The sequence below is a fragment of the Myiozetetes cayanensis genome, unplaced genomic scaffold (assembly GCF_022539395.1).
Source record: "Myiozetetes cayanensis isolate MyiCay16 unplaced genomic scaffold, myiCay2020 scf5-8, whole genome shotgun sequence".
NCBI lineage: Eukaryota > Metazoa > Chordata > Aves > Passeriformes > Tyrannidae > Myiozetetes > Myiozetetes cayanensis.
In genome coordinates this window covers 68,416,226-68,442,933 of record NW_026087742.1, presented here as the reverse complement: position 1 = coordinate 68,442,933, position 26,708 = coordinate 68,416,226, and the positions used below count along the sequence as shown (strand labels likewise).

Here is a 26,708-nt window from a genome sequence, read left to right as displayed (position 1 = left end):
AATTCTACTACTGCCTGCTTTCTAGAGGATGCTGAATTACGTTTGAAGCTCTGACCTTTAACTTCAGGGCACTGTGCTGGGCCCAGGCTGTCCATAAGGTCTCCTGAGGATGGATGCTGACAGATCAGCTTCTTTTGTGTAGTGGATATGTTTGCAGGGGGGATGTTGCTTGCTGTGCAGAAGATAAGTTTCTTTGGGGAGGGGAGTTAGGTGGTGTGATATGGTGATGGATCTGGTTTCTTCCAGTGTCCAAAACAATGATCAACATTCAGATTGATAATTGAGCTTCAGCATTTAAATTTTGTTTATTGTGGAAGAGATTTGGAAGTTCTGTTTTACTCCTTCATTGTGATGTTGGACATCTGTGCTATAACAGTATTTGTGTAATATTCATATTCAGTGCAACTCCATGACCACAGATTAATTGTGCCTATTTCTTGGTTATTTTTAGTAGAGAGAATGTGCAATTAGGATGCATCATTGCAGTTTTTTTCCTATAGTAGTTCTTTAAAACATTAGTACTAACTTTGATTACCACCCAAATAAGCTAGCTGTGTCTCTCACACAGCTGATGTGCATCCATTAAATCCTGCCTGATTTTATGAGGCCTGCAGTCTTCCTTTGGTTTATGCTAAATAGTGTATTCAGTGGTTTAAGACCAGTGTCTCACCATTTCATTAGTTACTGTCTTATGCAGCATGAAATGGTTTTCTGCAGTAGTCTCACTTGCCTTGGCAGGTTTTACTCTAAAGCACCGTTACAAAGTTCGTTGTAGATTACTATTTGTGAAACAGTATAAAAACTATGCCAATTATAGTAAATAATATTGTACTGAATGTGGATGTACGGCTTACTCCATTCTAAGGTCTTTGTTCACGTGCATGAGTCCATCAGCTTCAGCACTGAAGTGCTCTGTACTTAATTTTAGAATGAATTCAGATGTCAAATGGATAATGATCCCTTAATTTCCCTTTATTTTCAGAATCCTCTTATGGAGGTTTCTGTGATAATATATGAATTTGGGATTTTGAAACCAAGTTTTTTCAGTTAATCTACTCTTTATGGTGTTCATATGTAAGTAATAGTAATAGTAAGATTCTCTAGCATTCTCTATATTTGAGTCTTTTGAGAGACTGATTCCCCCCCCCCATTAACAGTCACTCAGTATTACATTTGGGATTGCTGATTTCATCTTTGGGAAATTATGGAAGTATTTGTTGTCTTTGTAATTGTTTTTAATACTATTAGGCAGTTGATACTGTTTCATTCATAATAGTTCATTCTAGTTTGCTCTGCTGTTCTCTGTGCAGTATTGTTAGGAAATATTCTAGGCAATTGTTCTCTTGAAAAGAAAAGTGGTATTTAACAGTCTTACATACCTGGATTCTGTTTTGAAAAACACTCCTGAGTATTTTTCTATTATTTTGTTAGGAAGTGTTTTTGCCCTGTATATGTACTGGTCATACCAGTTTCAGACATTGTTTCTATAATAAATTACCTTTTTTTTTTCCTAATTAATCTATTTGCAGATGTGATGCAGATCCATCTGCCCTGGCCAAATATGTTCTGGCTTTGGTAAAGAAGGATAAAAGTGAAAAGGAACTGAAGGCATTATGTGTTGATCAGCTGGATGTATTTCTTCAGAAAGGTATGGGCTTTGTCATAACAATTAAGATTGAGTTAAAATTTTTTTCTGTCTCATTCAGTTATTTCAAACAATCTTTTACCATGGAACTGTGCATTGACCTCTGTATTAGCTTTGTTGCATTGAAGAACGTGATGCAGTTTTCATGAAGCAATTACAAAAAAACCCAGGTGTATGGCTCATTATGCGTAGATTTACCTGTTTTGTGTCTGTTAGTAATCATGGAGGCATAGAATGGTTTGGGTTGAAGGAGCCCATAGAGATCATCCAGTTCCAACCCTCCTGCCATGGGCAGAGGTGCCACCCACTAGACCAGGTTCCTCAGGGCCTTGTCTAACCTGGCATTGAATGCTTCCATGAATGGGGCATCCACAACTTCTTTGGGCAAGTGTTTAAGCTCTGTATATATATTCCAGAACTATTCTTCCAAATGTTTTATTAGGAAACGTTAAATAATTCAAGAGTTGAAATAATTGAAGAGTTCAATGTTCACCTTTGTGAAACATTGTCATTATTGACATGTTTCTTGACTTTTTTAAAGTCGTTTTTTAAAATATAACATTAGGAACAGAGTATTTAAGGAAAATACTTTTCATTGTTTTAATTTTTTGCTGAATGCTGGTTTTGATTGATTGTTTTTTTAATTATTATTTTTATTTATTTATTTATTTAATGAAGAACAAGTGTTACTCATGGTTGTGGATAATGGATATTTTCACACTCTTTACTTGTAGAAACTCAGATATTTGTGGAAAAACTGTTTGATGCTGTGAATACAAAAAGCTACCTACCTCCACCAGAACAGCCATCGTCAGGAAGCCTGAAAGTAGAATTTTTTCAGCACCAAGAAAAAGAGTCAAAAAAAGAAGAGGTGGGCATTGATTTTCATTTAAATGTACATATTTTTTCTTCATTCATGTAATTTGCTTATGTGTTTCAATTTTATAATGTGTACTTGTTTATTACTAATAGTCCCATAAATTACATGACAGCATTAAAATATGTCAGAAGATTTGTGCCTGGCACACTGAACACTGCTACACAATTTTTCTCAACACAAATGGGTGCTTCAAAGTAAACCGAAGTGGTTTCAGCTAGCAAAGGTGAATGAAGTTACTGGGTAGTGTAGGAGTTGCAGTACAACCTAGATTAGTTCTCTGCTCAAGATTGCTGTTGTAGTTATGGTGCCCTTCAATTCACCATAAATCCAGACTGCAATTCTAAATGGTAATCCTCATTCCTTCAACTGCTTGATCCAGGCAAGCATCCTTCCATTGCAGGTGTTTACGTTATTCGCTGAGCCAGAAGAGTAGGTTTGTGCTTTTCGACAGCAACCTAGGTTTGCCTCCATGTAAGTGTTTAAGTGTGAACTAAACCAGATAACCTGCTGGTGAAGACAAGACTCTGCTGTCAATTTTTGGATATCCATGCCTTCCCATCCCAAAACATTAATAAGGTTTTTTGTCCACCTGTATCAAAAGCAGGTGTATTTTCAGTGCAACACTGTAAGGATGGATTATTCTACTTTATTTTCTCCCAAGCAGTGCTTTGAATATTCCTAGAAATAGAAATCTAATACATTATGAAGATTCTTTAAATATATTAAATGGTAAATGTTTCATTTCAGTGTTACTGCTGAATTTGCTTAGCATTTTGAGATTTTGGTTTTAGTACGCTTGCAGAAGTGTGGCTTTTAGTATACTTGTGTTTTGATCTAATGTATATGCTTTGAATTCAGATAGTTAAAGAGGAAGAGCGAGAGAAAAAGTTCTCTAGAAGATTAAATCACAGCCCTCCTCAGTCAAGTTCTCGCTACAGAGATACCAGGTAATAAATTTTGCTTAATCCCTTGTATGATATTAGTAGTCAGATGGATTTAGATTTTTATGATGTTACTAAATTAAATGTTTTGTTTCTTTATTGTCACCTAATAAACCCAAAAAGAAGACCTTAATTGCTCTTATGCATACATAGTTAAATGGCGAGTATATAAGTGACAATATAACCTGTCTCTTGAGTTGTGCACAGCTGTCACATGTGAGTTTTATAATTCATTTTAATGTCAGATTTGTGGTTTATATTACAGTACTTACTCTGCTCGATACTGAGGTTAAATTTTCATTTAGAAACTTTCCCTTCAATAACTCTTGGTGTTTTAAACTTGGGGAAGAAGCAGTATTGGGCAGAAACAGAAATTTATGTGTGTTTTAAAATCTTATGGATGGTAAAATGAATAAACCAAATTAATTTTAAAATTCTTCTGAGAAGAAGGGAATAGCCATAGTTAGATGAAATTTGTAGCTTTTCTCTAATTTTTTCACTGCCATTTCTTGAAGCTTTTAATGGTAGTTAAGATTTAAAACTACAGCTTTGTAATTCATGTAAATAATTTCATGTTTAGAAGCCGTGATGAAAGGAAAAAAGATGAACGTTCTCGGAAGAGAGATTATGACAGAAACCCTCCCAGAAGAGATTCCTATAGGGATCGATATAACAGACGAAGAGGGAGGAGTCGGAGCTACAGCAGGAGCAGAAGTAGGAGTTGGAGCAAAGAGAGATTGCGGGACCGTGATCGAGACCGAAGCAGAAGCCGGAGCCGAACACGAAGCAGAGGTACCAACAGTTGGTCTCTAAAATACGGTGAATGTTTCCTACAAAATTTAGACACTTAACTTAAAAACTGTGTAGAAGATGTACTAGAATTTCTTCTGTTGTTCTTGTTTTGTTCAGATTTAGCTGAGGAAATGAGGCATATGAGATTGTGTTCTCGAGGCTTGTTTTCCTCTCTTACTCTCCATTCTTCTTTAATACCTTTGTATTGAGATGACTATGCTGGCCATTTTTAAGCATTGTTGTCAGAGAGGCAGAAAAATACAGTGTAATTCCATTTCATTAAATTGTAGAGATTTTGGAGTCTGGTTTGGGGAGATATAGAAATTAATAGTCATCTACAGATGTACATCTGGCAGAGATTACATCTTTGGCAGCAAATGACTTGTCAAGTGGAACAGTAAAGCTCAATTCTTTTGGTCTCGTCCCCTCCTTGGTGTCATAGGGAGGGGCTGAAGTCATTACAGCAAATATTTGCATTTGTGCATATGTCTATAGGACTTAAGGCTTCAGTACAGTAGTTTTTAGAGGATGCTTTTTCCCTCAGTAGGTTTTAATGATAAATTGTAAAAGAGCATTGAGAGTGATTTTGTATCTTTTTCCTATCTTAGACATAACTGTTCTGTCTTAATCAGGACACTTACTGTTTATTTGGTGGTAAAATTAGAAAATTAAGAGAATAGTTATTATGTATTCAAAATAAAAGGTCGTTTTCCTTGCTGTATCTACCCAGGGGTGTTCCACACCTATCAGGCACTATTATTTCCCCTGTCGTGACCAAGTGTTGCATGCAATAAATATATGCATTTGCGTACCACATAAAATGAAGCTAAACAAAATTAAGATGTGACAATAACAGTGTCTTGAAACATTAAAGATTTGTAAGTTTTAAACTGTTTTCAGGTGATGGTTACCCTTTCCTGGTCAGTGCTTCCCCTTATTCAGAAAAACTTTCCATCTGAAGTTCTTAGAATATGTGCATCATTAAAAAAGATGTACTCTGCCTGAAATTAAATAGAGTATTTGCTCTACTCTGGATATAACTGTTATTAAAATACCCCAGTATCTGACTAGGTACTCCTCAGATTATTATTGTTCTGATTAAACCTTTGGAATGTAGAATCACAGAATATTTGAGGTTAGAGGAGACCTCTGAAACTCATGCAGTCCAACACCCTTTCTCAAAGCAAATAAACTGGAGCAGGTTGCTTAGGACCAGTTGGGTTATAAATAACTCCAAGAGTGGAGGCTCCACAGGCACTTTGGGCAACCTGTAAAACTTTTCAATTATCATATGTTTTGAGTTGATACAGAATAAAGATACTTACACAGGTTAGTGGCTGCTTCTGCTGAAAATGTGCAGAAGGGATTAACCAGTATAATTTTTATATTTTTGTTACAGAGAGAGATTTGGGAAAGCCAAAATACGACATGGATAGAACAGATCCGTTAGAGAACAATTATACTCCAGTTTCTTCTGTGACAAATATTTCATCTGGCCACTATCCTGTCCCTACACTGAGCAGTACTATTACTGTTATTGCTCCTGCTCATCATGGAAACAACACTACTGAAAGCTGGTCCGAGTTCCATGAAGAGCAACTGGACCACAACTCCTACGGAAGACCTCCCCTGCCAAAGAAACGCTGTAGAGATTATGACGGTATGCCCATAGTTTGTTAATTGTTTCCTGCAGCTATGATTTGCCCCTTTCTGAAAATATTGAGGTAATTTGCCTTTCTTTTCCTGATCTTCGCTGTTGTGGTGGGTGTTTTTTCTGGTACATAATTCTTGAATGCAAATTTTGTCCTGCTCCTTATTAAATTTAGGCAGCTTGCTTTGTTGGTGTTTGAATAATTTTTTATTTGCTAGAATTATTTTATAGAGCTGAAAAATACTATATTTATATTGAAAAGTTATTTAAAATGTCAGGTTTTTTCCAGGTTTTCCATCCTATGTCATGTTCCAGCCAAATTCTATATTTGATAGTTTTGACCTTACTGATCTCATCGTTTTTTATTCCATCTTACCTAAGAGACAATTTTCAGCTAGAAAGTTCTAGAACTGAAACTTTCTAGGCTCATGTTAACCAACTATTTTTTTCTGTGTAGGTGTTTCTTAAGACTGGCTTGGGATTTTTTTTTTTTGCTTATCTATATCTTACACTTTCATTTTGAGTGTCTTGTGCCAAAATCCACACAAGAGGCTGCTGCAACTAGCGGTGTCTTAGCTAAATTCAATCAGTCAACCTCTTAGCTTAGGAGAGCCTAAATTTCCCCATAAAGTTTTTTGTTGTTGTTGTATACCACAATGAGAAGTTTAAGATCTGGACCATTCGGTTTACATTCAGAACTCTGATAAGAATTTTTTTTTTTAAGTAAAGAAAACGAGAGACTGAAGTCTCAAGTGTTGGCAGAGTTATACTTGTGAAGAGTAGCTTTGTCAGTGTACAGTACAGCAATGCTGTAGAACAAGTTGGGTTGTAGAAGTGTAGTTTTGTTTTGAAGTTTCCTCTCTTCAGTAGCTAACTGGTTCCATCATACTGCTCTTCCTACCTGCACGTTCATGTTTTGAACTTCACCCTTTGCAGAACTTCTGTTTTGCTTTAACATTTCAATTTATGTGTTCTGTAACTCTTACTGAAGATGAGGTAATACATACTGCTTTCCACATCATATTTTGAGGAAGGAACACTCAGCTTTCTTCCTATTTTACCAGAGGGTGTTTTGACCTTTTCCCCTGTATTGAGTTGACTTGTATTTTGGTGTTTGTTTGTTTGTTTTTTGGGGGTTGTTGCTAAACAGGTAATCTAGATCAGTCTGGGTTAGAAGGACCCTTTAAAGGTCATCTAGTCTAGCACCCCTGCAATGAGCATGCTCATCTTCAGCTAGATGCTGTTGCTCAGAGCCCTGTCCAACCTGATCTTGAGTGTTTCCAGGTATGGGACATCTACCACTTCTCTGGGCAATCTATTCCAGTGTTTCTCCACCCTCATCATCATAATTTTTTTACTTATATCGAGTCTGAATCTACCCTCCTTTAATTTAAAACCATGATCCTTGTCCTATCACTACAGGCTCTACAAAAAAATTTCTTATAGTCCTCTTTTAAGTACTGAAAGGCTATAATGAGGTCTTTTGAGCCTTTTCTTCTTGAGACTGAACAACCTCAACTCTTTCAGCCTTTCTTTGTAGGGAGAGGTGCTTCAACCCCTCTGATCATTTTTGTGGCCCTTCTCTGGACTCACTTCAATGTTTTACTTGTGTGTAAAAGAAAAGAAGTCAATGTATATTAATTTTAATCATATATGTGTTTAATACATATGTATGCATATATACATGTAATACATACATCTGTAAATAAGGTTTTTTCTCTTACGTAATCGCATTGAACTATAGCAAAATATTCTAATTCTAATTGCAAAAGAGAAAAAATTAATTTTGTCTTGTTAGAATTTTATAACATTAGCTTTACAGAGGTTTCTCAATTCCAGTCTTTGCACTTATTACTTAGAAACAATGTGATTTTGTTGATGTGATGACATTTAGATTTCTTTCTTTGCTTTCCCAATTTGTTACAATTCAGAGTAGAATTTATTCTTCAAGAAAAATTGAACTGCTGTATTTATTCTGCTAGAATGTTGCTGCAATGTCCCTGAGTGCTGACTCTTAAGAATAAAGTTAAATGGTCAATTTCATTTTCTAATCTAAGTTTCTACTGGTATGTGAAACTCTTAATTTACAAACTGCTGCATTTTACATGGAAAGTCTTGTATCAACTCTGAATCAAGCTACAACTGTTGAATACTAACAACAATTCTTTTTGATGTTTCAGAAAAGGGTTTCTGTATGAGAGGAGACATGTGCCCTTTTGATCATGGAAGCGATCCAGTAGTGGTAGAAGATGTGAATCTTCCTGGCATTCTGCCTTTTCCAGCACAACCCCCTGTTGTCGAAGGACCACCTCCTCCTGGACTTCCTCCCCCTCCACCAATTCTGAGTCCTCCTCCTGTTAACCTTAGACCTCCAGTACCACCACCAGGCCCCTTACCACCCAGCCTTCCACCTGTAACAGGTAATTTAAAAAGATTAAACCTCATTTTTTAGTAGAAAAGCTTGGATGTTACTTGGGTTGTACACAGTGCAAAATGCTGTTTTCAAGAATGCAAACTCTACTTGAGAAAGTTGTACTGTGCTCTACTACGGTATAGCTTACCTCAAAATGATTCTTTTCGATGATAGTTGTTGCAGAGTTGGTTGTTGTAAAATTTGCATGCTAAATGTGAATCTTGAATATGGAGTAATATTTTAGTTGTATTTAAGCAGAAGCATGGCATGGCAAAACACAATTCCTTGAGTGTTATAGGAGAAGTTGTCTGAAATTGACTGCTGCTACAGAAGAAGGGAAAATCCTGGAAACAAAAGATACTGTTTCATTTGTACTGATAAATTTAAAGATAATTCATGGCCACATCAAATTTACACCTGAAAATGTCATTTGGGATTAATTTTGAAACTAAACTTCTAAAGTAACTAAGAAAAATTCTCCAGCTTGTTTATTCTTTCATTGGAAAGTACTTTAGCTGAAGCACTAAAAATTATGTGAAGACTTATGTGCCTGGCTCTCATTTATAAAATAGCAGTTGAGTATTCAGTTCCCTTGGGTGGTTTAAAAGCTGCTATGTTACTTTTATGTGATTATTCCTTTCTCTCTTTTTTTATTAACTTAGATGTCCCACTTGGTAAAATTATTCAGGAATAATTGATATTTGATATTGCTTGGAGGTTTCTTAAACTCTTTTAATTTCCTGCTGATAGTATATTTAAGTAAGATCTGAATATTTATTTCACTTAGTATAGAGTGTAACTTTGTTGGAGTGATCAGTTCTGCCTTGCATGCTATTTTCAGATCTGCTTGGCAAGTCCAAATATGTGACTGTGTATCTTTTTCCAAAACCTGATTTTGCCAATGGTTAAACTGAAAGTCAGGCTTGAATGCCGAGCTTTGAAAGTGTCACATTCCCTGTTGTAAAAAAAGTCAAACCAACCAAACAAAAAACCCTCAGTTTTAAGAAGAGTTCTACCAGAGTTGAAGGTTTCTTTTTTTGGTGTTTGGAAAAATAATTTCAGTCAAGTCATTGACTGGTTTTATAATATTAAAAATATTGATTTTATATTAAAAATAAGAATAGTGTCTTTGACGAGTTTTACAGGCCTTTAAAATTCTTCTGTTGGTAAAAATAAATACTGGGTTAGCAATCCAATTTTACTTGTAGAAAGAAGGTGTTTGGAGAAATGTTAAACGATTCAAATGCTTTTCTCTGTAATCCAGGCTCTGAGTCATTTGCTGATAGGATTGGTTTCATTTATGGTACAGCATCATGTCTGCACTTGTGCCCTTTTTTCTTAAATAACCTTAAAAACATTTCAGTTGAGTGTAGTGAAAATGTAGTGGATAATAAATGAGCGCAGTGTTTTCCTTTGTTTTTGACAGGACCACCCCCTCCACTTCCACCCTTACAGCCTGCTGGCATGGATGCTCCCCCAAACTCAGCAACTAGCTCAGTTCCTACTGTTGTTACAACGGGTATTCATCACCAGCCGCCTCCTGCTCCACCCTCTCTTTTTACAGCAGGTGTAGTACTGAGGCTTTGCCCACAAGGTTTGCTAAATAGAATATCATTGATCCATATTATACCGTACTTTATAGAGATTATAATTTCGTAGTGGGAGAATAAGTTTGTATTGTTTAAACTGTGACAGTAACTTACCATTCTTGTTTTTAAGACTTAGTTCAGGATGAAAGTAAAATTTACATATAAAATGTGAATCTTGACTGTAGAGTAGTATTTTCATTGTGTTTAAGCAGAAAACTTGGCACGACAGTTTTTTATCATAGTAGTTATACAGCTCTTTTATTGTAACTGTATCTTGTAATTAAATTAAATATTATATTTGAAACCTTAGGGGTTTTAACTGCAATTTATTTTAATTAGACAATTTCTTTGTTACCAGAAACGTATGACACAGATGGCTATAATCCAGAAGCTCCAAGTATAACAAATACTTCAAGACCTATGTATAGACATAGAGTACATGCCCAAAGACCAAATTTAATAGGACTCACATCAGGTGATATGGATCTACCACCCAGAGGTACGCTCTCAAGCTATACTTAGTTAGTTTAGCTGGTTTTCTTACATTAATGCAAATTGAGGGAGTTTTCAGAGAGTGTAATACTATACTGGAAAACATTGCATTTTTAAAAAAATCTTCTGGAATTGAGACATTTAATTGAATAGGGAAGTATATTTATAATTGCTTTGTGTGTGCATTTTTACAGCTAAAATTAAATCTCATGCTGGAGTATTGCATAGTTTACACTTAGCTGTACTAACTGGTCATTTGTGTATCTTTTGTACAGAAAAATGTTAAAGTTTCTGTAACAGAATCTTAGGATGATTTTTGCTGCAGAGAGAGAGTGTTTTTTATATGGTAGCAGACAGTTCTATGCATGAGTAATCTTAACCTCACAGTTCTGTGGCCCTGTGAAGAAGCAGCCGCATGCAGAATGGGAAAGGAAGAGGGATAAAACCATTTTTAATGTGGTTTTTATTTGCATTTGTATGTATTTCTGTTTAATCTTACTATGTTTCTGTTGGTGTATTTTCAGTGAGGAGTCCCCCAGTGTGATTCCTGTTCTTCAGCAAAAGTGACTCCTTTCCCACTCCATCCATAAATCTTGCTCCTAGGTCTTATGCCCCGGAGTATTGTGCATTTCTATCATGACTGTTTTTGTGTGTGCCATCTAATAGTAGAATGGAGGTGTTAGCAGAAGTGGTGTGAGCCTCAGAGTATTGCATGGGACATTGTGAATCATTGTGAATCAGAGTGCAGTCATCTTGAGGCAGATGCCTTCTGTCACACCTCTTTTGTTTTTCTTATGTGTGATGTTTCTGTGACAAAATGAATGCTATTAGCTATTTGGATCTGTCACAGCATCTGTTGATAGTTAAGAAGAAAAGTCTGTGACCAAGATTTGATTCAGACAGAACAAGGATCGTAGTAATTTCAAATGAACAGTTGTGCTTTTCAGTGCAAATTCAGTGTGAGCAGAATCCTTTTTTTGCAATCAGATACACAGGAATATACAAAATAAGAGTAAAATCTTCTCATCTATTTACAGAAAAACCTCCTAATAAAAGTAGTATGAGAATAGTGGTAGATGCTGAATCCAGGAAAAGAACAATTGGTGCAGGGGATGGTGGAATTCCTACAAAGAAGACTTGGTTTGACAAGTGAGTGATCATTAACACAAGGTTGGCGTAATAGTTGAAATTCTGTGAACCTCTTTACTGTAATCTGAAACGTTATGTGTATCTCTGTAAATGGCAAGCAAGTTAAACTGTGAGTATGCTGATGGTACTAAAATAAATCTCACACTAGTGTGATCTATATTTGACTGTCTTCTCTTAAAGGCTTTATTCAGATAGATGAAGTTGCTTTGGGTAGTGCTAAGATCTGTCCTGGAAAGCTGTAATGGTCTAAGAAACAGGAAAGCTGCAGTGTGATGGTTCTTAGAGATGACTGATTTTAGTTGTGAAATGTGAATTTTATCATTGCTATTTTGGTTTGAAATGCCATGTATGTTAGTGAGGAAAAACACAGGATGCAGTGCTTGGTGACCAGTTGTCACCTGACATGGTAAAAATTTGGAAGAGTTTTTAAGAGGTTGTGTGGACTGAGGAGAGCCTTGTAGTAAGTTATTTGAAACAGTAGTGGGAAGATTTCATGGAATAGCTAAGAATTAGTTTTTGGAGAGAAGCAATGTGGAAGTCAGGAATTACTGACATGAGCAAATAAATGTGAATTATCTCTCAGATTTATGTGCTGAGGTATGCGAGAATATCAGTGGGGAAGACAGCAGGTGTATGGGCCTATATGCTGTACTCTTCTACACTTTTCTAAGATGGCGTGTTTTTTAAGTTTGCAGATCTTTGTGGTTCATACACACGTGTTCCTGTGTAAGCGTATACAATTTAACATGTGTTTGCTAGCTTGCTATGGATTTCTGGCTTGATTTTTATTTGTTGCAGGCAAAATTTTAACAGAACAAATAGTCCAGGTTTCCAGAAGAAGGTACAGTTTGGAAATGAAAATACAAAGCTTGAATTGAGAAAAGTTCCCCCAGAACTTAACAATATCAGCAAACTTAATGAGCACTTCAGTAAGTTTGGAAACTTAGTCAACCTGCAGGTAAGAGTCAACAAAGAGAAAGCAGTATGTTTTGACTTAAAGACAGCAATAGTTACTAAAAGGATAATGCCAGTTGGTTTTTCCTGGTTCCCTAAAACTCTTCATTATTTTCCTAACTTGTTTCTTAAATATGATCTCATTGTTTTTAATGGAATTGCAGTTGAAGAAGCAGAAATGATTTTCAACAAATGTGTTTCTTACAGATAAGACTTTTAATGTACATTGTTTAAAAGATTGAAAATTGATTGCATTGTTTTTTCTTCACCCATTTTCTCAAGTTTGACTCTGATATCATAAACCCTTTGTAAATACGGAAAACCTGTATTTCTCATCCAGAAAGCAGTCCCTGTGATATAATTGCTTTCTAGTCCCATAGTAGTGGTAGTTTTTACTTTATAATTACTTTGTGGTTTGTTGGAATCACCCACAGAAATAAGCAAACAATTAAAGAAAGATAGGAAAGAGATAAAGGAACTAGGGCCTAACTTAGACTGATGTTAAATATTGCTGGCTGCATGTGTAATGCCAGTATTTCATACCCAGTCTCTAAAAGCTGCTCAGTCTGACCTTCCACTGTGCTTCATTATCAACAGGTTTGAGACAGTAGCTTGTGTTTTTCTGTACACTTTCCTGTTTGCAGTGAGAGCTGGAATGAAGACGCGTAACAGAATGGTTTTGTGCCTATCGATACAGTACAGAGTAAACCTTCTGTGCCTGTCCAAACACTAAGGGATTTTACATCTCTCTTAATTGCTATTAAATATTTCTTAAGCCTTTCTGTAGTTTACCTAAAAATATGGGTTTATTAGCAGACAGTACTATTCAGTAAGGCGAGTAAAATAGTGTTGTGGATGTGTAGAGAGAAACAAGATATGCATATAGATATTGCAAGCCCTGCTCTTCTTGCAAAGGGTATAATCTTGGCCTTTGGAGCTAAAATAATGTGCTAATGGTCAAAGGAGGAAAACCAAAATGAACTTTACTGTCTGGCTCTTGACAGTAGGTAGGACATTTTGACTAAATGACCCCTATATTTTTTGTAGCAGTTTTCTTCAGGGATGCTTCCTTTTGTCTTTCAAACAACTACTTATATTTGCAATTAGAAATACTGGTTGACTTTTGGGTATTTTGTTTTACTTTGTTTGTTAGCATTTTTTAAATGTTTTTAAAGTTTTATTAGCATAATGTCAAGGTGGCTTTTGACACCAGACTTTTCCAACAGAATCATGAATGGGAAGTATTTATCTAATGACCCATATTGGACTTAAATTGTAAGCTTTTAAGCCTAGAAAGTAATGATTTTATGATAATCTAGACAGAAATGAAAATCCTACATGTGTTAAGCTTTGTTCTTCTGTTTTAAATCTTAGGTTGCATATCAAGGTGATCCAGAAGGTGCCCTTATTCAGTTTGCCACACATGAGGAAGCAAAGAAAGCTATATCAAGTACAGAAGCAGTATTAAATAATCGTTTTATAAAAGTTTATTGGCATCGAGAAGGCAGTGCACCACAAATCCAAACTACCACACAGAAGGTGGAGGATCTAAGTCTGTTCTATTTAGAGTATTATGTAAAAGAGAATATTTTAAGCTTTTTAGAAAAGTGTTTATATCAAGTAAACTAAGTCCTTCTGAGATAATGAATACTTCATCTAGTTCATTTCCAAATGTTACTCTTTCATTGTAGGTTCTTTGACCTTAAATGGAGGGTTCAGGAATTGATTAGCAAGATAAGACCAAAGGCATTTAAAGAAAGCCCTTTGGTGACTTGGAGAATTTCACTCTGTCATCATCTCATGTGAAGCAAGATTTGATGCAACTCTGCTGAATAACATGTATTTTGCTTTAATTAGTATAGGCTTTTTTATTTCTTTTGGTGAGCGTAAGAAGGTTACATTTCTTCTCTTGAAAGATGATCTCATTTTTCTTCCAAAAGGTGTTGGTTTTTTTACTCTTTTACGTTAAGAGACTAATTTTGTGGGAGTGGACCAGGGATATTTTTAAGTAGGGAGGGAGTTGCTGATCTCCCTGGTATACAATAATGGAATGTGTGGGAATGGATTGAAGATGTATCTGAAGAGGTCCAGACTGGACATGAGGAAGCACTTCTTTGCTGAAAGACTGGTCAGACAGGGGAACAGGCTTCCTAGAGAGGTGGCTGATAGCCCCAAACCTGCCAGAGGTTTTAAGAGGTATTTGGGCAGTGCCAGATAGCAACATGCTTTAACTTTTGGTCAGCTGTGAAGTGACCAGCCAGTAGGACTAGATGATCACTGCAGGTTCCTTCCAACTGAAATACTCTGTTCTACATTTTTTGGTTGAATCACAGTGAAGCACTTATTGGTAGTTGTCATGTTTGTAGTAGCATTGGCAACACTTTAAAAAATAAAACAGCAATTACTGTTGTGAAGTGTAGATTCGTAACCTGTAGCAAGCCAGATCAGATTCGTGAGCAGGCACAGTGGCTCTGCTCAAACAGAAGAGGAACCTCAGGTTCTCCGAGGCTGTGTAGGTTGTTGCATACAGAGTCTTGTCAGCATCCAGTGTAGCAAGTCTTTGGAAATACTTGTGTATCCTGCTTTATTGGATTTGCTGTCAGTGTGGAACAATACATTCTGCATTTTTAAAATATGAGGCAGGCTTTGTAGAAGAAATGTTCACTTATTTATGTATGCTGATATAATGTATGAATGAGTTGTTAGAGGATTCTTTCAGTTACTACTCTAAGTTGAGAATTCCCTCTTTCTCCTGATGGTGTATGTCATCATTCAGAATCAGTGACCCAGTTTCCATAGCAATCCTGCTCTACAGCATTTTAAGTTTCCTTTCTCTCCTTTTGTAATAAATGCCCTGATTTTTACCTAAAAAATGCAGTTTTAATGACAGCTATCTCACTGTCTTAGTTACCATGCTTTAGGTTTTATAAATATCCTTGATGCTTGGTCAAAAAAGCTGCTTGCTACTCAAAATGGTATTTATTTTCGAAGCTTGATTTCCATCTCCTCAGCCAGAAGAGGGCAGTGGAGTACATACTTTGCATTCCCATAGATACTGCCTCTTGCTCGAAGGATAGCTTGGACTATGCTGTCATCTTATTTGCTGATTATACTGTCCAGCTTGGACTATTAACTGTGTATTTCCAAACAAATATCCAATTTATATATTTGCTATTTTAAATAGTACCATCACTTTTAGTGGTGTTACTAGCTTCCCAGCACACCACATTTAGCAAGTTAGCCTTGATGGTTTAAAAATTTTCTTCTTAGTACCAGGGAACAGTATTAAGTGTTCCTGCCTCACAAAAAACAACTGTTCAGCATGTGTCAGCAGACTAGTTTGAAGTCTGTTATCGGCAATAGAAGGCACACAGTGACAAGAAAAACTTGTAACAGGAAATTAAAGTTCCAAGTGCAGTGCTTCTACCCCAAAATCAGTTATCAAATTGTTAAATCAATAAACAATAAAAAAAATTTTTAGTTCATAAAGCTTTCAGGAACATGAATATTTACTTCCCTTTTCATTAAAATTAGTATCTGGTGTCATATCTACAAGTAGTATGGAAACTCTTCTTACAATTCTTCACATGCTATAAGTATGTGAATTTTTGTCAAGATTTCTGTTGTGTTAATTAATTACAGGTTAATTAATTTCACCTGTATTTATAATGGTTTCAACCAGATTTTGTCTGTCAGGCACTAAAGACAGGCTTTTGAATTTTCTTCAGTGTAAAGTCAGTTGGCTTTTAAGTTGTCCCTTCAGTAGTATACGGTCCAGCACCATTGCTTGAGCACTGCCTTTTCATCAGCAGGAGTACTTTGGAAAATATTTACTGTAGAATTTCTGAAAGGAGTAGAAGTACTTAGGTAAAGATGGTGGGAGTCAACCATAATAAATCATCGAATAAAAGGCTTCTGCCAAGAAGCTGAAATAATGTGCTCTCATCATCTGAAGTAGGTAAAACAGGAACTTCTGGGCTTAAAAGGCAGCATAAAGAGATTTAGGTTAAATATTAAAAAAATATTTTCTAATGCCAAAGGATACTAGAAACACTTTTGCCTAAAGAGGTGACAGGACCTCTTTCATCAGAAATCTGTAAGAACTAGATAGATAGATACTGTCAGTAGTGGCATAACTGACTTTGCTCTACAGTGGAGAAATGGATTAGGTGACCTCCTGAGGGTCATAAATATGACAGTAAGCTTGCTTGGAAGCATATTTTTACAGTCTTAAGTGTTTAATGTTTTTGTCAAAGAAAAAAGGAGAAGTTTTAGCTGTCAGGGTAGGTTCAAAGATTAGCTGCTTTATTTTCTTTTTCCTCAGTCCTGTGACTGCATGTTTCTATATGCTTTTTTTTTCTATTTTATCCAAATTAAGCACATAGGAGATGAAAAGTGATATATTGCTGTAAAAAGTGGGAGTCTTTGTAATTCAAGTTTGTATTCTGCCTTTTCATAAATAAATGGTTGATGATAAAAGAGTTGTAAGAGGAATCAGAAGACTGCTTCTTGTTTTTTATTCAGTTCTAACAGGTAGAATCTAAGTTAGTCTGAGTAGATGTGATTAATAGAAATAAAGCAGAGTTGTTTCATGACCTTTGTGAACTGCAAGTGCAAAATAGATGTTATGGCTGTTTCCACTGCACAAATATTCAGTATAGCATAATAAATCTCATCAAGTTTTTATTTTTCCTATCAGGTGAAAAAACCATTCAATGATAGAAAGGAAGATGTGCAAGTGTAAATGCCATTGCAGTAATTTTATCACGTACTTATTGAATGATAAATGTTGCAGTCTTTTGTTGTTAATATGATGATGCTTTCTGATGATGTTAATATGATGGTGCTTTCTTGGGGACGGGGTTGGTGTTACAGGTAATACAACCCTTAGTTCAGCAACCTAGTTTACCAGTAGTGAAGCAGTCGGTGAAGGAGCGACTAGGTCCAGTACCTGCAAGTAATATTGAACCTGCAGAAGCACAGAGTGCCAATACAGAAGTCACTCAGGTATGTATTATAGTAAGAAATTCAGTTGCCTGATGACTGTATCAGTTATAGTTACTCACGTAGTGCCAGTACACATTTACTACTTCTAAGTGTATCTAATTGTAATATGAATGGTGTTTTCATATTAAAGTTTTCATCAGTACATGATACTTGGCTTTTTTACCTGAGCACAGTACTTAATTTTTAAGTGTCCTGGCTTTTTACTTAGTTGAAAAACTGAAAGGCTCTGAATATATTTCAGTTTTGTTGTGTTTGATGTCTGGTTTCAGATTTCAAAGTGGATTTCTATCCAAAGGACTAAAAACTGTCTTTTTTTTTTTTAATATATTTTATCTGTTAAACAGCTAAAACCATTAGAGACCGATGGTCGGCATCTAGAAATGTTTTCAGAATTTGTGTGTCAACCCTAATACAAAGAAGAATGTAGCTGCAGTACCAGTGTGAATAATGACAGACTCTGACATGTTACTTCCCATTAGAAATAGCCTTTAATTTTTTACTGTGTTAGAAATATTTCATTATTAGCATTGTACCACTGCTATAGTTTTACTTCTGGAAAGTAAGACCACCACATTTCAGAACACATTTGTAGTCTAAATTCAAACAACTTTCTGCAGTTGATGCTTGCAAATAGCAGGTTACAAAACACAAAAACTGTAGTGTATTTTAAAGAGCTCATGCAGATAATCCTCTTCTAGCTGACATGTCTTTGACTTCTTGCAAACAATATATAGTATAATCTTTGATTCCAGATTTGGATTTACCTTTGTCTTGTCCAATCTGTAGGCTTATGTTAACTGCAAAATCAAATATCTAAATTTCATCAACTGCTTGAATATTTTTCTTGTATTGTTGCTTAAAAGTCCATAGTTTTATTAGTTAAATGTTTTTTCTAAATTGCTAATACTTGTAGTTACACAGGAAACAGTAAAGTATTCATAAAGTACATTTTAACTATAATTTTGCTTTGTTTTCTTAGAATGTGACTAAATTATCTGTGAAGGATAGACTGGGTTTTGTCTCAAAGCCAGTTACTCCAACAACTGAAAAGGTAAGAGAATGTCTCATATTCTCTTCTCTCATATTTAATTTCAATAGAATTAATTTTTTCATTGTGTCAATATTAAGTTTGTTTCGTAACTATGAATAAAGTCATTTGTTAATGATTAGTTTTAGGAAACATAATATATCAAAGCTCAGTGGATAGCTAAATGATTATAAGAAGAAGAAAACCTGCTAGGGCAGAAGCTGCTATTCTGTGGGTTCCTTTTATTAATTCATGAAAATAACTAGATATGTTCCATAATTCTGTGTTGTTTAGAAGTATACAGAAATAAATTTTAAAAATAAATAAGTTTTGACTATATATATAACACTATATATGAAACTATAGAAAGCAGTTCTATAAAAGTGTTTCTGGACTTCAGTGTCCCTTAAAAGGTGATGCTGTAAACATTTGTCCTCTTATTTAGTTTCACAATTCGCAGTACTTGTGAAAGGATAGAAGTGGAAATTAATCAGTATAGAAAGGACGAAGAGAGGTAAAGTGGGAAAGGTGTACCTGCATTGTGGCTATGAGTTATTTATTTTGCTCAGTGGTTCCAATTTTCAGAATATGAAGTTGTGGACATGTTTACTTTAGTAGCAAAGTTTGTAATACTTGTTTCCAAATCTGTTTAGCACTTAAGGGGACAGGCTTCCACAGGGGTTTTAGCGTTCATTTGAGAAGACTTGTAGTAGAAAGCAAGCAAGTTTTACTCTGTAACAGGATTCCTCTGTCTAGCTACATATCTCTTCTATTGGGAGTTGTCTTGACCTGAAATAAATGAAGCATCTGCTGCCTTTCCCCTGCACGCATCCCCCACCCTTTTTCAGAATGTTAGTTGATAGATTAGGTGTAATCTAACAAGTAAAATTCACTCCAGAGATACTGTACTGTACTTATGTACTAAGGTAACAATACTTAAAGTTGAGTTGTAATATTAGAGGACGTCTCTTTGATTCATTTCAAGGCAAGCAGTCTGCCTAAATGCAGTGATCTAGGCTTCTTGCCTGTATTTTGTTGTTGGTTTGATTAGTTCCATTCTTGTTGCCCAAAATTAGTTGCAGATAAATACCTTGCTGTGTATTCCTGAACTACATTTTACATACATACTCTCTGCTAACTTTAGAAATAGGAGGTCTCCTTGACTTCGCAGTTTGAGTGAAAATACTTTTTTTTTCTCATTCTGTAAGAGTTGAGTTATCCTGAAACACTTTTCTACTAAGAGTGAATTCATGCTAGAATGGTTTTCTGCTTTGTTGTCTTGCAGTATTTTGTTGTCTTATAATATTTTGATGAGCTCATAGATTTTGATGAGTTGCTGGGCTGTTTCTGAATTGGTTGTAAAACAACAGTTTCCTTTGACATTTTCAGTAGGGTTCTGAAGCTTGAATTGACCTGGGTTTACCTACTGCTGTCCCTTTACAAGGAAATAACTCGGTTAGTTTGCAGTGATTACATTCTACAACCATTAGAAATTAAATTATTTACAGCTGTCAGAAAACATAATGTCATGTCCTAGATTGTTTTTTGTTTCTGATGGAGTGCAAGAACTTTCTAATGAGAAAAGAGGTAACTGTGCTTCACAAAGAACAGGAGGAAAAGGAAATAATGTGATGCCTTTCAGGATCTATGTAATTGTATCTTACAATTCGTGAACTTATGAAGAGATTCGCACTATTCTTTCTCTTGAATAGTATTAAGAGATTTAGAAGACATTAGTGTAGTTTTTTACTTGTCTGTGTTAGCTGATGCAAGTACATCTGCTGTGGCATCTCTACTTATATTAGAAGAGATGGCGAAGTGTGGTTCACTCTGCCATGAAGACAGTTCTGGGCAAGAGGAGTGTGTCAATATTTTTGTCTTTGCTTCCCCTTTTGCTTGTTTGTGATGTAGCCTGTCCTAAAGCTACTTCACAATAGAAATGGTATGATTGGGACATGCATACTTTAATGTAAGTTTAGAAAAAATCCTTCATCTTTGTAATGGCCTTCTGAGGGCGTTTTATACCACCATTTATAGTACCCCTTAACATGTGTTGATTTTTTTTTTTTTGGCTTTTGTTTTCTCTGCAATGCCTACTCTAGAAAACACTTGAATGTGGGAAGAAATAGTATATATAGCACACTGAAGTGAAAAGGGTTTATATAAAGCATTCCTGTTGTAAATTCTTCTGATCTCTTGGTCTTCTCTGTCGTTCTGTTTCTTGGCTGTCTCTTTTTTTTTCCTTCTGTCGGTGGGCATTGTATCTGTTTTATGGAGTGCATGGTGACTAGTAGAATCTGCATGCATCTTTTAATTTTCTACATATATAGAAAATATTTTTAAACTCATGGAGATGATACCAATTGCATAATTTCTGTGTTTTGCTACAAGGTGAACAAGGTCATGCCTATATTATCTCTAGGACTTAGCCGTGGATTTTTCAATGCTAGCATGGCCAAAATGTTCTTTAAGGAACGTGCTAAGAAAACAAAGTAGTCCAAATCTTCAGGTGTTGTTGAGATGTACGTAGTATACTTTACAGAGATTGTAAAGCAGGCAACTATGTTCTCAGTAAGTCATGGAGAAATTTCATACCTCACTACAAATGTAGGAAAAAGAACAGAGAGACATAGGAGTCTCTTCCTTTGCTGTATGATGTTGGAGACTTCCCTGTACTTGAGTTACTTCTTGCTAATTGTGCAAACTCTACTTTCCACAAACTGCATTTGAAAAGGAAGTGTTATCTCTACTTTGGATCTTATTCTCTAAAATTATGTTGAATTATTACTTGGAGAATTCGTGCAGCCATAAAATACTGTATTTCAGAGTTCAAAACAAAAAAAAACCAGCAGTTATTCTTGTGAAAATCTCAATCTTCCATTTCCTTTATTATGCTCAAATACGTAAATTTTTATGTATTTGAAGCTTTGAAGTAGATATGAAATCTCAGTGGAGAGGATTTATAATCTGATTTTTATAACTTACATATCTGATATTGTGCTGCCTCTTCAAAAATTGTTTAACTTCAGCAACTCCAAATTGTTACACCAAATTTTTATATTCCATATCATCAAAACAGACAAAAGAAAAGACACTTACATATTTTAAGCACTCGTGGGTTTTTTTAAAAGATTGAAATTCACTGGCAAAAAAATAAAATGATTTCCTCCTATAGGTTTTATCCACTTCTACTGGCTTGACAAAAACTGTGTACAACCCTGCTGCTTTGAAGGCAGCACAGAAATCTTTGCCTGTTGTTTCCACTTCCGTGCTAGACTCTAATGAAGCACAGAAGAAAAAACAGGTAAATTAAATATGCTTCTTTATAAAATGGACCTAGGTTGGGAACTTGTGACTTAGAGATAGAACACTATGTATATTCGTCTCAAGAGCATAGATGAAACTAGTTGTAAGCTTAAATTCACTATGTTTTTTTTCCCACAAAGGACAAGAGACAGCATTGTGTTATTATTTTTTGGTGTATGTTCAGGCAGCGTAAACAGGTTTAATTGTAGAAATTAAAAATGTTAAACACTTTTTCCTGGAATCAGAGTCTCCATGTTGAGGTATGAATTGTCTGTTGTGAGTGAAAGGGAGCATAGTGTAGTCACTGTTCTTCTCTCTTAAACCTCTCTTCTCAGTGTATTCTGTACTTGTGACCAAAATTGCTTCTTCACTTGAGAGAACTGAGAATTGTATGACTTCAAATTTTGTTGTTTCCAAGCTATGGTTCTCTTGCACCCATTTTTATTTTTACATAGTATTAGACTTCCTCTTTTTTATTTGTATTAGAGAGGAAAGGCAACAAAAAAATATTTGGCCTTGAATAGATCGCTCAGTTGTAGTTTAGCTTGCTTAGAATTTTCAAAAGAGCCCAGCAAATGTTCTTTTTCAGGTTTATTCTCATCACTTAGAAACACTAAATATAGGACAATGTTTATCTTTCTGGTTTTGAACCACAATTTGAGAGTTCAGTACTAAGTTAGATACAAACATAAGTATTGAAAGCAATACACTTGTTAAACAAAGTTTTTGGTCTATTGGTAAATTTCTGTAATTCATGTCTAATATAATTTGAACCAGCAGTTTGTTAGCTGCTTGTCAGTTTTGGTATTGGTCCACGTTTAAAAGAAAATCAGTTCTAATTTTGGCATTTCATTTCATATTTGTCCCCTAATACATATTTTTCAGAATTAGAGCCTTTACCTTTCAAGTTAAAATGCTAAATGCCCGTAAAACGGCATTGGAATTTTATTACAAGGAAACTTGTAATAAAATTACTGACTTGTGATAACAGCTGTAGAGGTATTTTGAAAGAAGACACTGAAGATGTGCTAAGTGATTGTCTCATTTTTCATGTGATCTTGTGCTCCTACCTGCCTTCAGAGGTTTCTCACAATATATTAGCACTTGTGGAAAAACATGATTTTGTGGGACTCACTCTCTTCTTTTCCATCTGTCTCCCTAGTTTTTCTTAGCATTCATCCCCTTGTCACATCTTCCCTTTCCCTTCAGAAAAATTATTTGCCCCCTGTATTGCAAAACTAACGTTTCATGCAACAGATTTTGTCAGTATTTGGGTAGACACAGAAACTTTACTGTCTTTTTCTATGGCTTTTGTGCATTGACACTCTTTGTAGAAGATATTCCACTTGCAGTGATTCCAGTTGATCATCTTCTGCCTCTCCACTTTCATTCCATTAAATATGTGCATATCAAAACTCTGAATGGTTTTCTGCAAGTATCCTGCTGTCTAAGACTTCTTCATTCTGTATGCAAGAGCAAGAAGCAATTGCTGTCTCACAAGCAACATTTATAGGTGCTGAGCACAGCAGCGGTGGCATCTCCTCCTGCTTCTCCTTCCAAATGTAATATGTCACATACTGATCAGTTTCAGTTCATTCCGAGTAGCCCATTGCAATTCCAAGGTTCTGTTGTTGGCAGATTGAGTATTTGTCACTTCCCAGTTAAAGCAGTCAGATGCAAAAGAGGTGGTTTTCTTTGGCTAACTTTAGAAAAGTGTTAAGAAAATAGAATGTGTTTTCTTTTTGCTTGTAAGTGTTTCGGAGAATGTGTTTTAATTGATGGACTTGATTTACATTTGCTTTCAAGATAACTGTCCTTGCACATTTAAACTCTTGCATGCTGTACGTCTTGAGGTAGTGTAATATGTCGGCTTTCAGCTTTCATTGGGGTTGTGTAAGGTGTTACTTTGTATGTAAGCAATAATTAATCTTCCCAGCACAGATCTAACTGAGAAAGATAATTATAACTTTCAGTAAGTTGGTGACATGTTGTTTTCCAAAACAAAATTGGAAATATTGCCTATTAGTACCTTGAGTTTCTGTTACTATTTTTTCCCTGTTATTGTGAGTTACTACTGTGTAATTGCCAAGTATAATACATTATTATTCTGGCATTATGTTTCAAAGTCTAGAAATGTTCTGTAATCTTTTTATGCTTCTAGGAGGCATTACGACTTCAACAAGAGATGAGAAAAAAGAAGCAAGAAATCTTAGAAAAGCACATTGAAACACAGAAGGTAAAGTGTTAGCATTAAAGACAGTCAGAAATTCAGTTATAGAATCTCAGTTCTCTTCAAAATATTTCAGATTTTGTAAGCACAAGCTAAAAAAGGCCTATAAAATAAGCATTCTCTTAGAATGGCATTATCACATTATTTTAAGTTTAGAGTTTTAATCTGACTTATCTGGTTAGTTCACTTCAAAAAAACCCTACAAGCTTATACAATTTAGGTGTAATTTTAGTAGAAATTGCCTAATTTGGGTGCAACATGCATATGTTTATTGGAAGAAGGGAAAGTCTGAGTTCTGTTGGACAACAGCAGGAGAGGGTGATGTAGAAAAGTATATATGACTGCACTTAGACTTAGGAAGAGGAAAAAGGCCAAAATGTCATTTAAGTTGAATAAAAATTTTGAAATAATTGAAGTATGTTGAGCAAATGTGTCCAACTGAAATGGAAATACCAGATGTTAATTAGGAAACAAGAGATTCAGACAAAGAAATTAATGCAAGCTGCTAAAAACCCTATATGTTGAGTTTGTAGGTTATAGCAAAAGAAATGCAGTATTCAGTTTTCCCATTAGTTGTACTGAGTACTGGAAAACAGATCTGTATAGTAGTTGCTGAGTAAAAAGATGGTTTTTTTTAAATTGGACAGATGCTGATTTCAAAGCTGGAGAAGAATAAAGCCATGAAATCAGAAGACAAAGCAGAAATCATGAAAACACTGGAGATTTTGACTAATAGCATTACCAAGTTAAAGGATGAATTAAAAGGTGTATCACCCGGAGGAGGGACTCCTTTAAAAAGCATGAAAACTAAGACTCAGGTACTCAAGTTTTGATCAGCTTTTAATAAGATGACTTGATTTGTTTGTGTCAGCAGAATAAAAATATACAGTCACATCAGCAGTATTTAGAACCATTAGCAGTTTAATTTTCAAGTCTTCTTTGAAGTGGATTAGTTTTGCCTTCTCTTTAAAGGAACATAGTTAATTTTAAACCCATGCTGTTGTCTGAAAGGTTAATCTTTAGTTACACAAATACTGCATCATATGGAAAATCAAAAAAAATCAAAAGTTTATGCTATTTTTCTTTTGTCTTATTTAATTCTTTGTGTATAATCGATTACTTTCTTAAATTTTTAATTGAAATGATGAAAATGTTGTTTCTAACATGAAAGGATTATAGTTAGGCTACACAAATACCTTCTCTTCAGGTTTAATACATAAAACAAAAAACTCAGTACTCAGACCACATTTTTCACAACATAGTGTTCCTCTTGCTGCTGAGAGATGTACTGAAGCCCTTCTTCTTGTATCTGGCAAGGGGGGTGAGAAACAGCTCTTGGTGGGCTTTGGTTTTCCAAACCAGTGCCTGCATGCTCAGACAATTTCTCTATGTTCCCTTTGTACTCTCCAGTCCTTCCATCTCTTGTACAAGCTTGTTTTTTGATTTAAGTTTTGCCAGGATCTCCCTGTTCATCCAGGCAGGCATCTTGCTGCCTTTATTTCTTGCATGCCCTGGAACTTGGAGGATGCAATTCTTGAAAATCATCCTGCCTTTCCAGCAGATACCCAGACCCAGGGTATTGAAACAGGAGACCTCTTCCAGTTGTCTGAAGAAGGCCTCATCTACATCTTTTACCTGATTAGACAGTGTGTAGTACACACCCATTGCAACATCACCTGCAAAGGTCTGGCATCGTAAACATACTGACTCATAAACTTTCAGCTGGCTCATTGTCTGTCCCCAGGCAGAGCTCTGTGCACTCATACTGCACTCTCTAATAAAGGGCAACTCCTGCTCCTTGCCATCCTGGCTTGTCCTTCTGAAGAGACTCTGTCTGTCCACTGTACCACTCCAGTTGTGTCAGTTTTTCTGCGACGTTTCAGTAGTCCCAAGGAGATTGTAGCCCTGTAACTGCACACAGAAACCTAATGCCTTCTCTGTTTCACGTGTTGTGTGTACTCATGTATAAGCTCCTCAGAGAGGTACTGATTTCCCAGAAAAGAAAAGGAGATCTTCCCCCCCGATACTGTTCTGTAGGCCCTCCCTCATTTATATGGATTGGTATGTGTATGTTTGAGGTGGTCCCCCTTCAGCCCAGTTTTATTGGTCTGGAGGTCTCTTCTCCCCACATCACCCTTTGCTTACATGGTCCACCACTTCCTTACATGATTCTTGATTTTACTAAGCAAAAGTGAGGCAACATGCTAATTTTGAATTGCAGTTTTAATGAAGTTTTTTTGCTGCTTTTCTGTTTTCTTTGTAATATGGAAAATGAATAAACATTTACAGCAAACCCACTTCATAGTAGAGAAAGTATCCAAATTGTAGAAAAAATTGATTTTATTGACACCTTTCCTCTCAGGGATATTGTGCATTAACTGCGTGAGCATTGTTTTGTTAACATTTTGAGGAGAGAAAGCAATCAGTCCCATCTAACTTCTGTGAAAGTGAGGATTTTACAGAACCTTCGGTTAAAGTTTACAACTTCGACAGTTTTTTTAAAAAGCCTTTGCTCTAGGTTCTCTTTCATTTTCTTACTGTTTAAAAATGGGCATCTCTGAAGCTTGGAAGCAGTCTTGGAAGATGAGACCCATGTGACTGTACCTTTATCTTTACCTATTTTTGTCCTCTT

At 35.6% G+C, this 26,708-nt stretch overlaps 1 protein-coding gene across 3 annotated transcripts in view; it reads left to right on the top strand.

Annotated features, from left to right (window-relative positions):
* RBM26 (RNA binding motif protein 26) overlaps positions 1-26,708 on the top strand; it is a 51,858-nt gene that overhangs the window by 11,607 nt on the left and 13,543 nt on the right. Inside the window, exons 2-17 of one of the 3 annotated variants that reach the window (XM_050333912.1) lie at positions 1,530-1,648; positions 2,380-2,516; positions 3,384-3,472; positions 4,047-4,258; positions 5,658-5,918; positions 8,090-8,329; positions 9,749-9,889; positions 10,270-10,410; positions 11,441-11,552; positions 12,351-12,510; positions 13,881-14,045; positions 17,382-17,513; positions 18,493-18,564; positions 21,716-21,844; positions 24,008-24,082; positions 24,724-24,894. In XM_050333912.1, the coding sequence (XP_050189869.1) occupies positions 1,530-1,648; positions 2,380-2,516; positions 3,384-3,472; positions 4,047-4,258; positions 5,658-5,918; positions 8,090-8,329; positions 9,749-9,889; positions 10,270-10,410; positions 11,441-11,552; positions 12,351-12,510; positions 13,881-14,045; positions 17,382-17,513; positions 18,493-18,564; positions 21,716-21,844; positions 24,008-24,082; positions 24,724-24,894 (2,356 nt within the window). Of the gene's footprint in view, positions 1-1,529; positions 1,649-2,379; positions 2,517-3,383; positions 3,473-4,046; positions 4,259-5,657; positions 5,919-8,089; positions 8,330-9,748; positions 9,917-10,269; positions 10,411-11,440; positions 11,553-12,350; positions 12,511-13,880; positions 14,046-17,381; positions 17,514-18,492; positions 18,565-21,715; positions 21,845-24,007; positions 24,083-24,723; positions 24,895-26,708 lie in introns of all 3 variants that reach the window. The other 2 variants (XM_050333911.1, XM_050333913.1) reach the window with 2 other exon arrangements.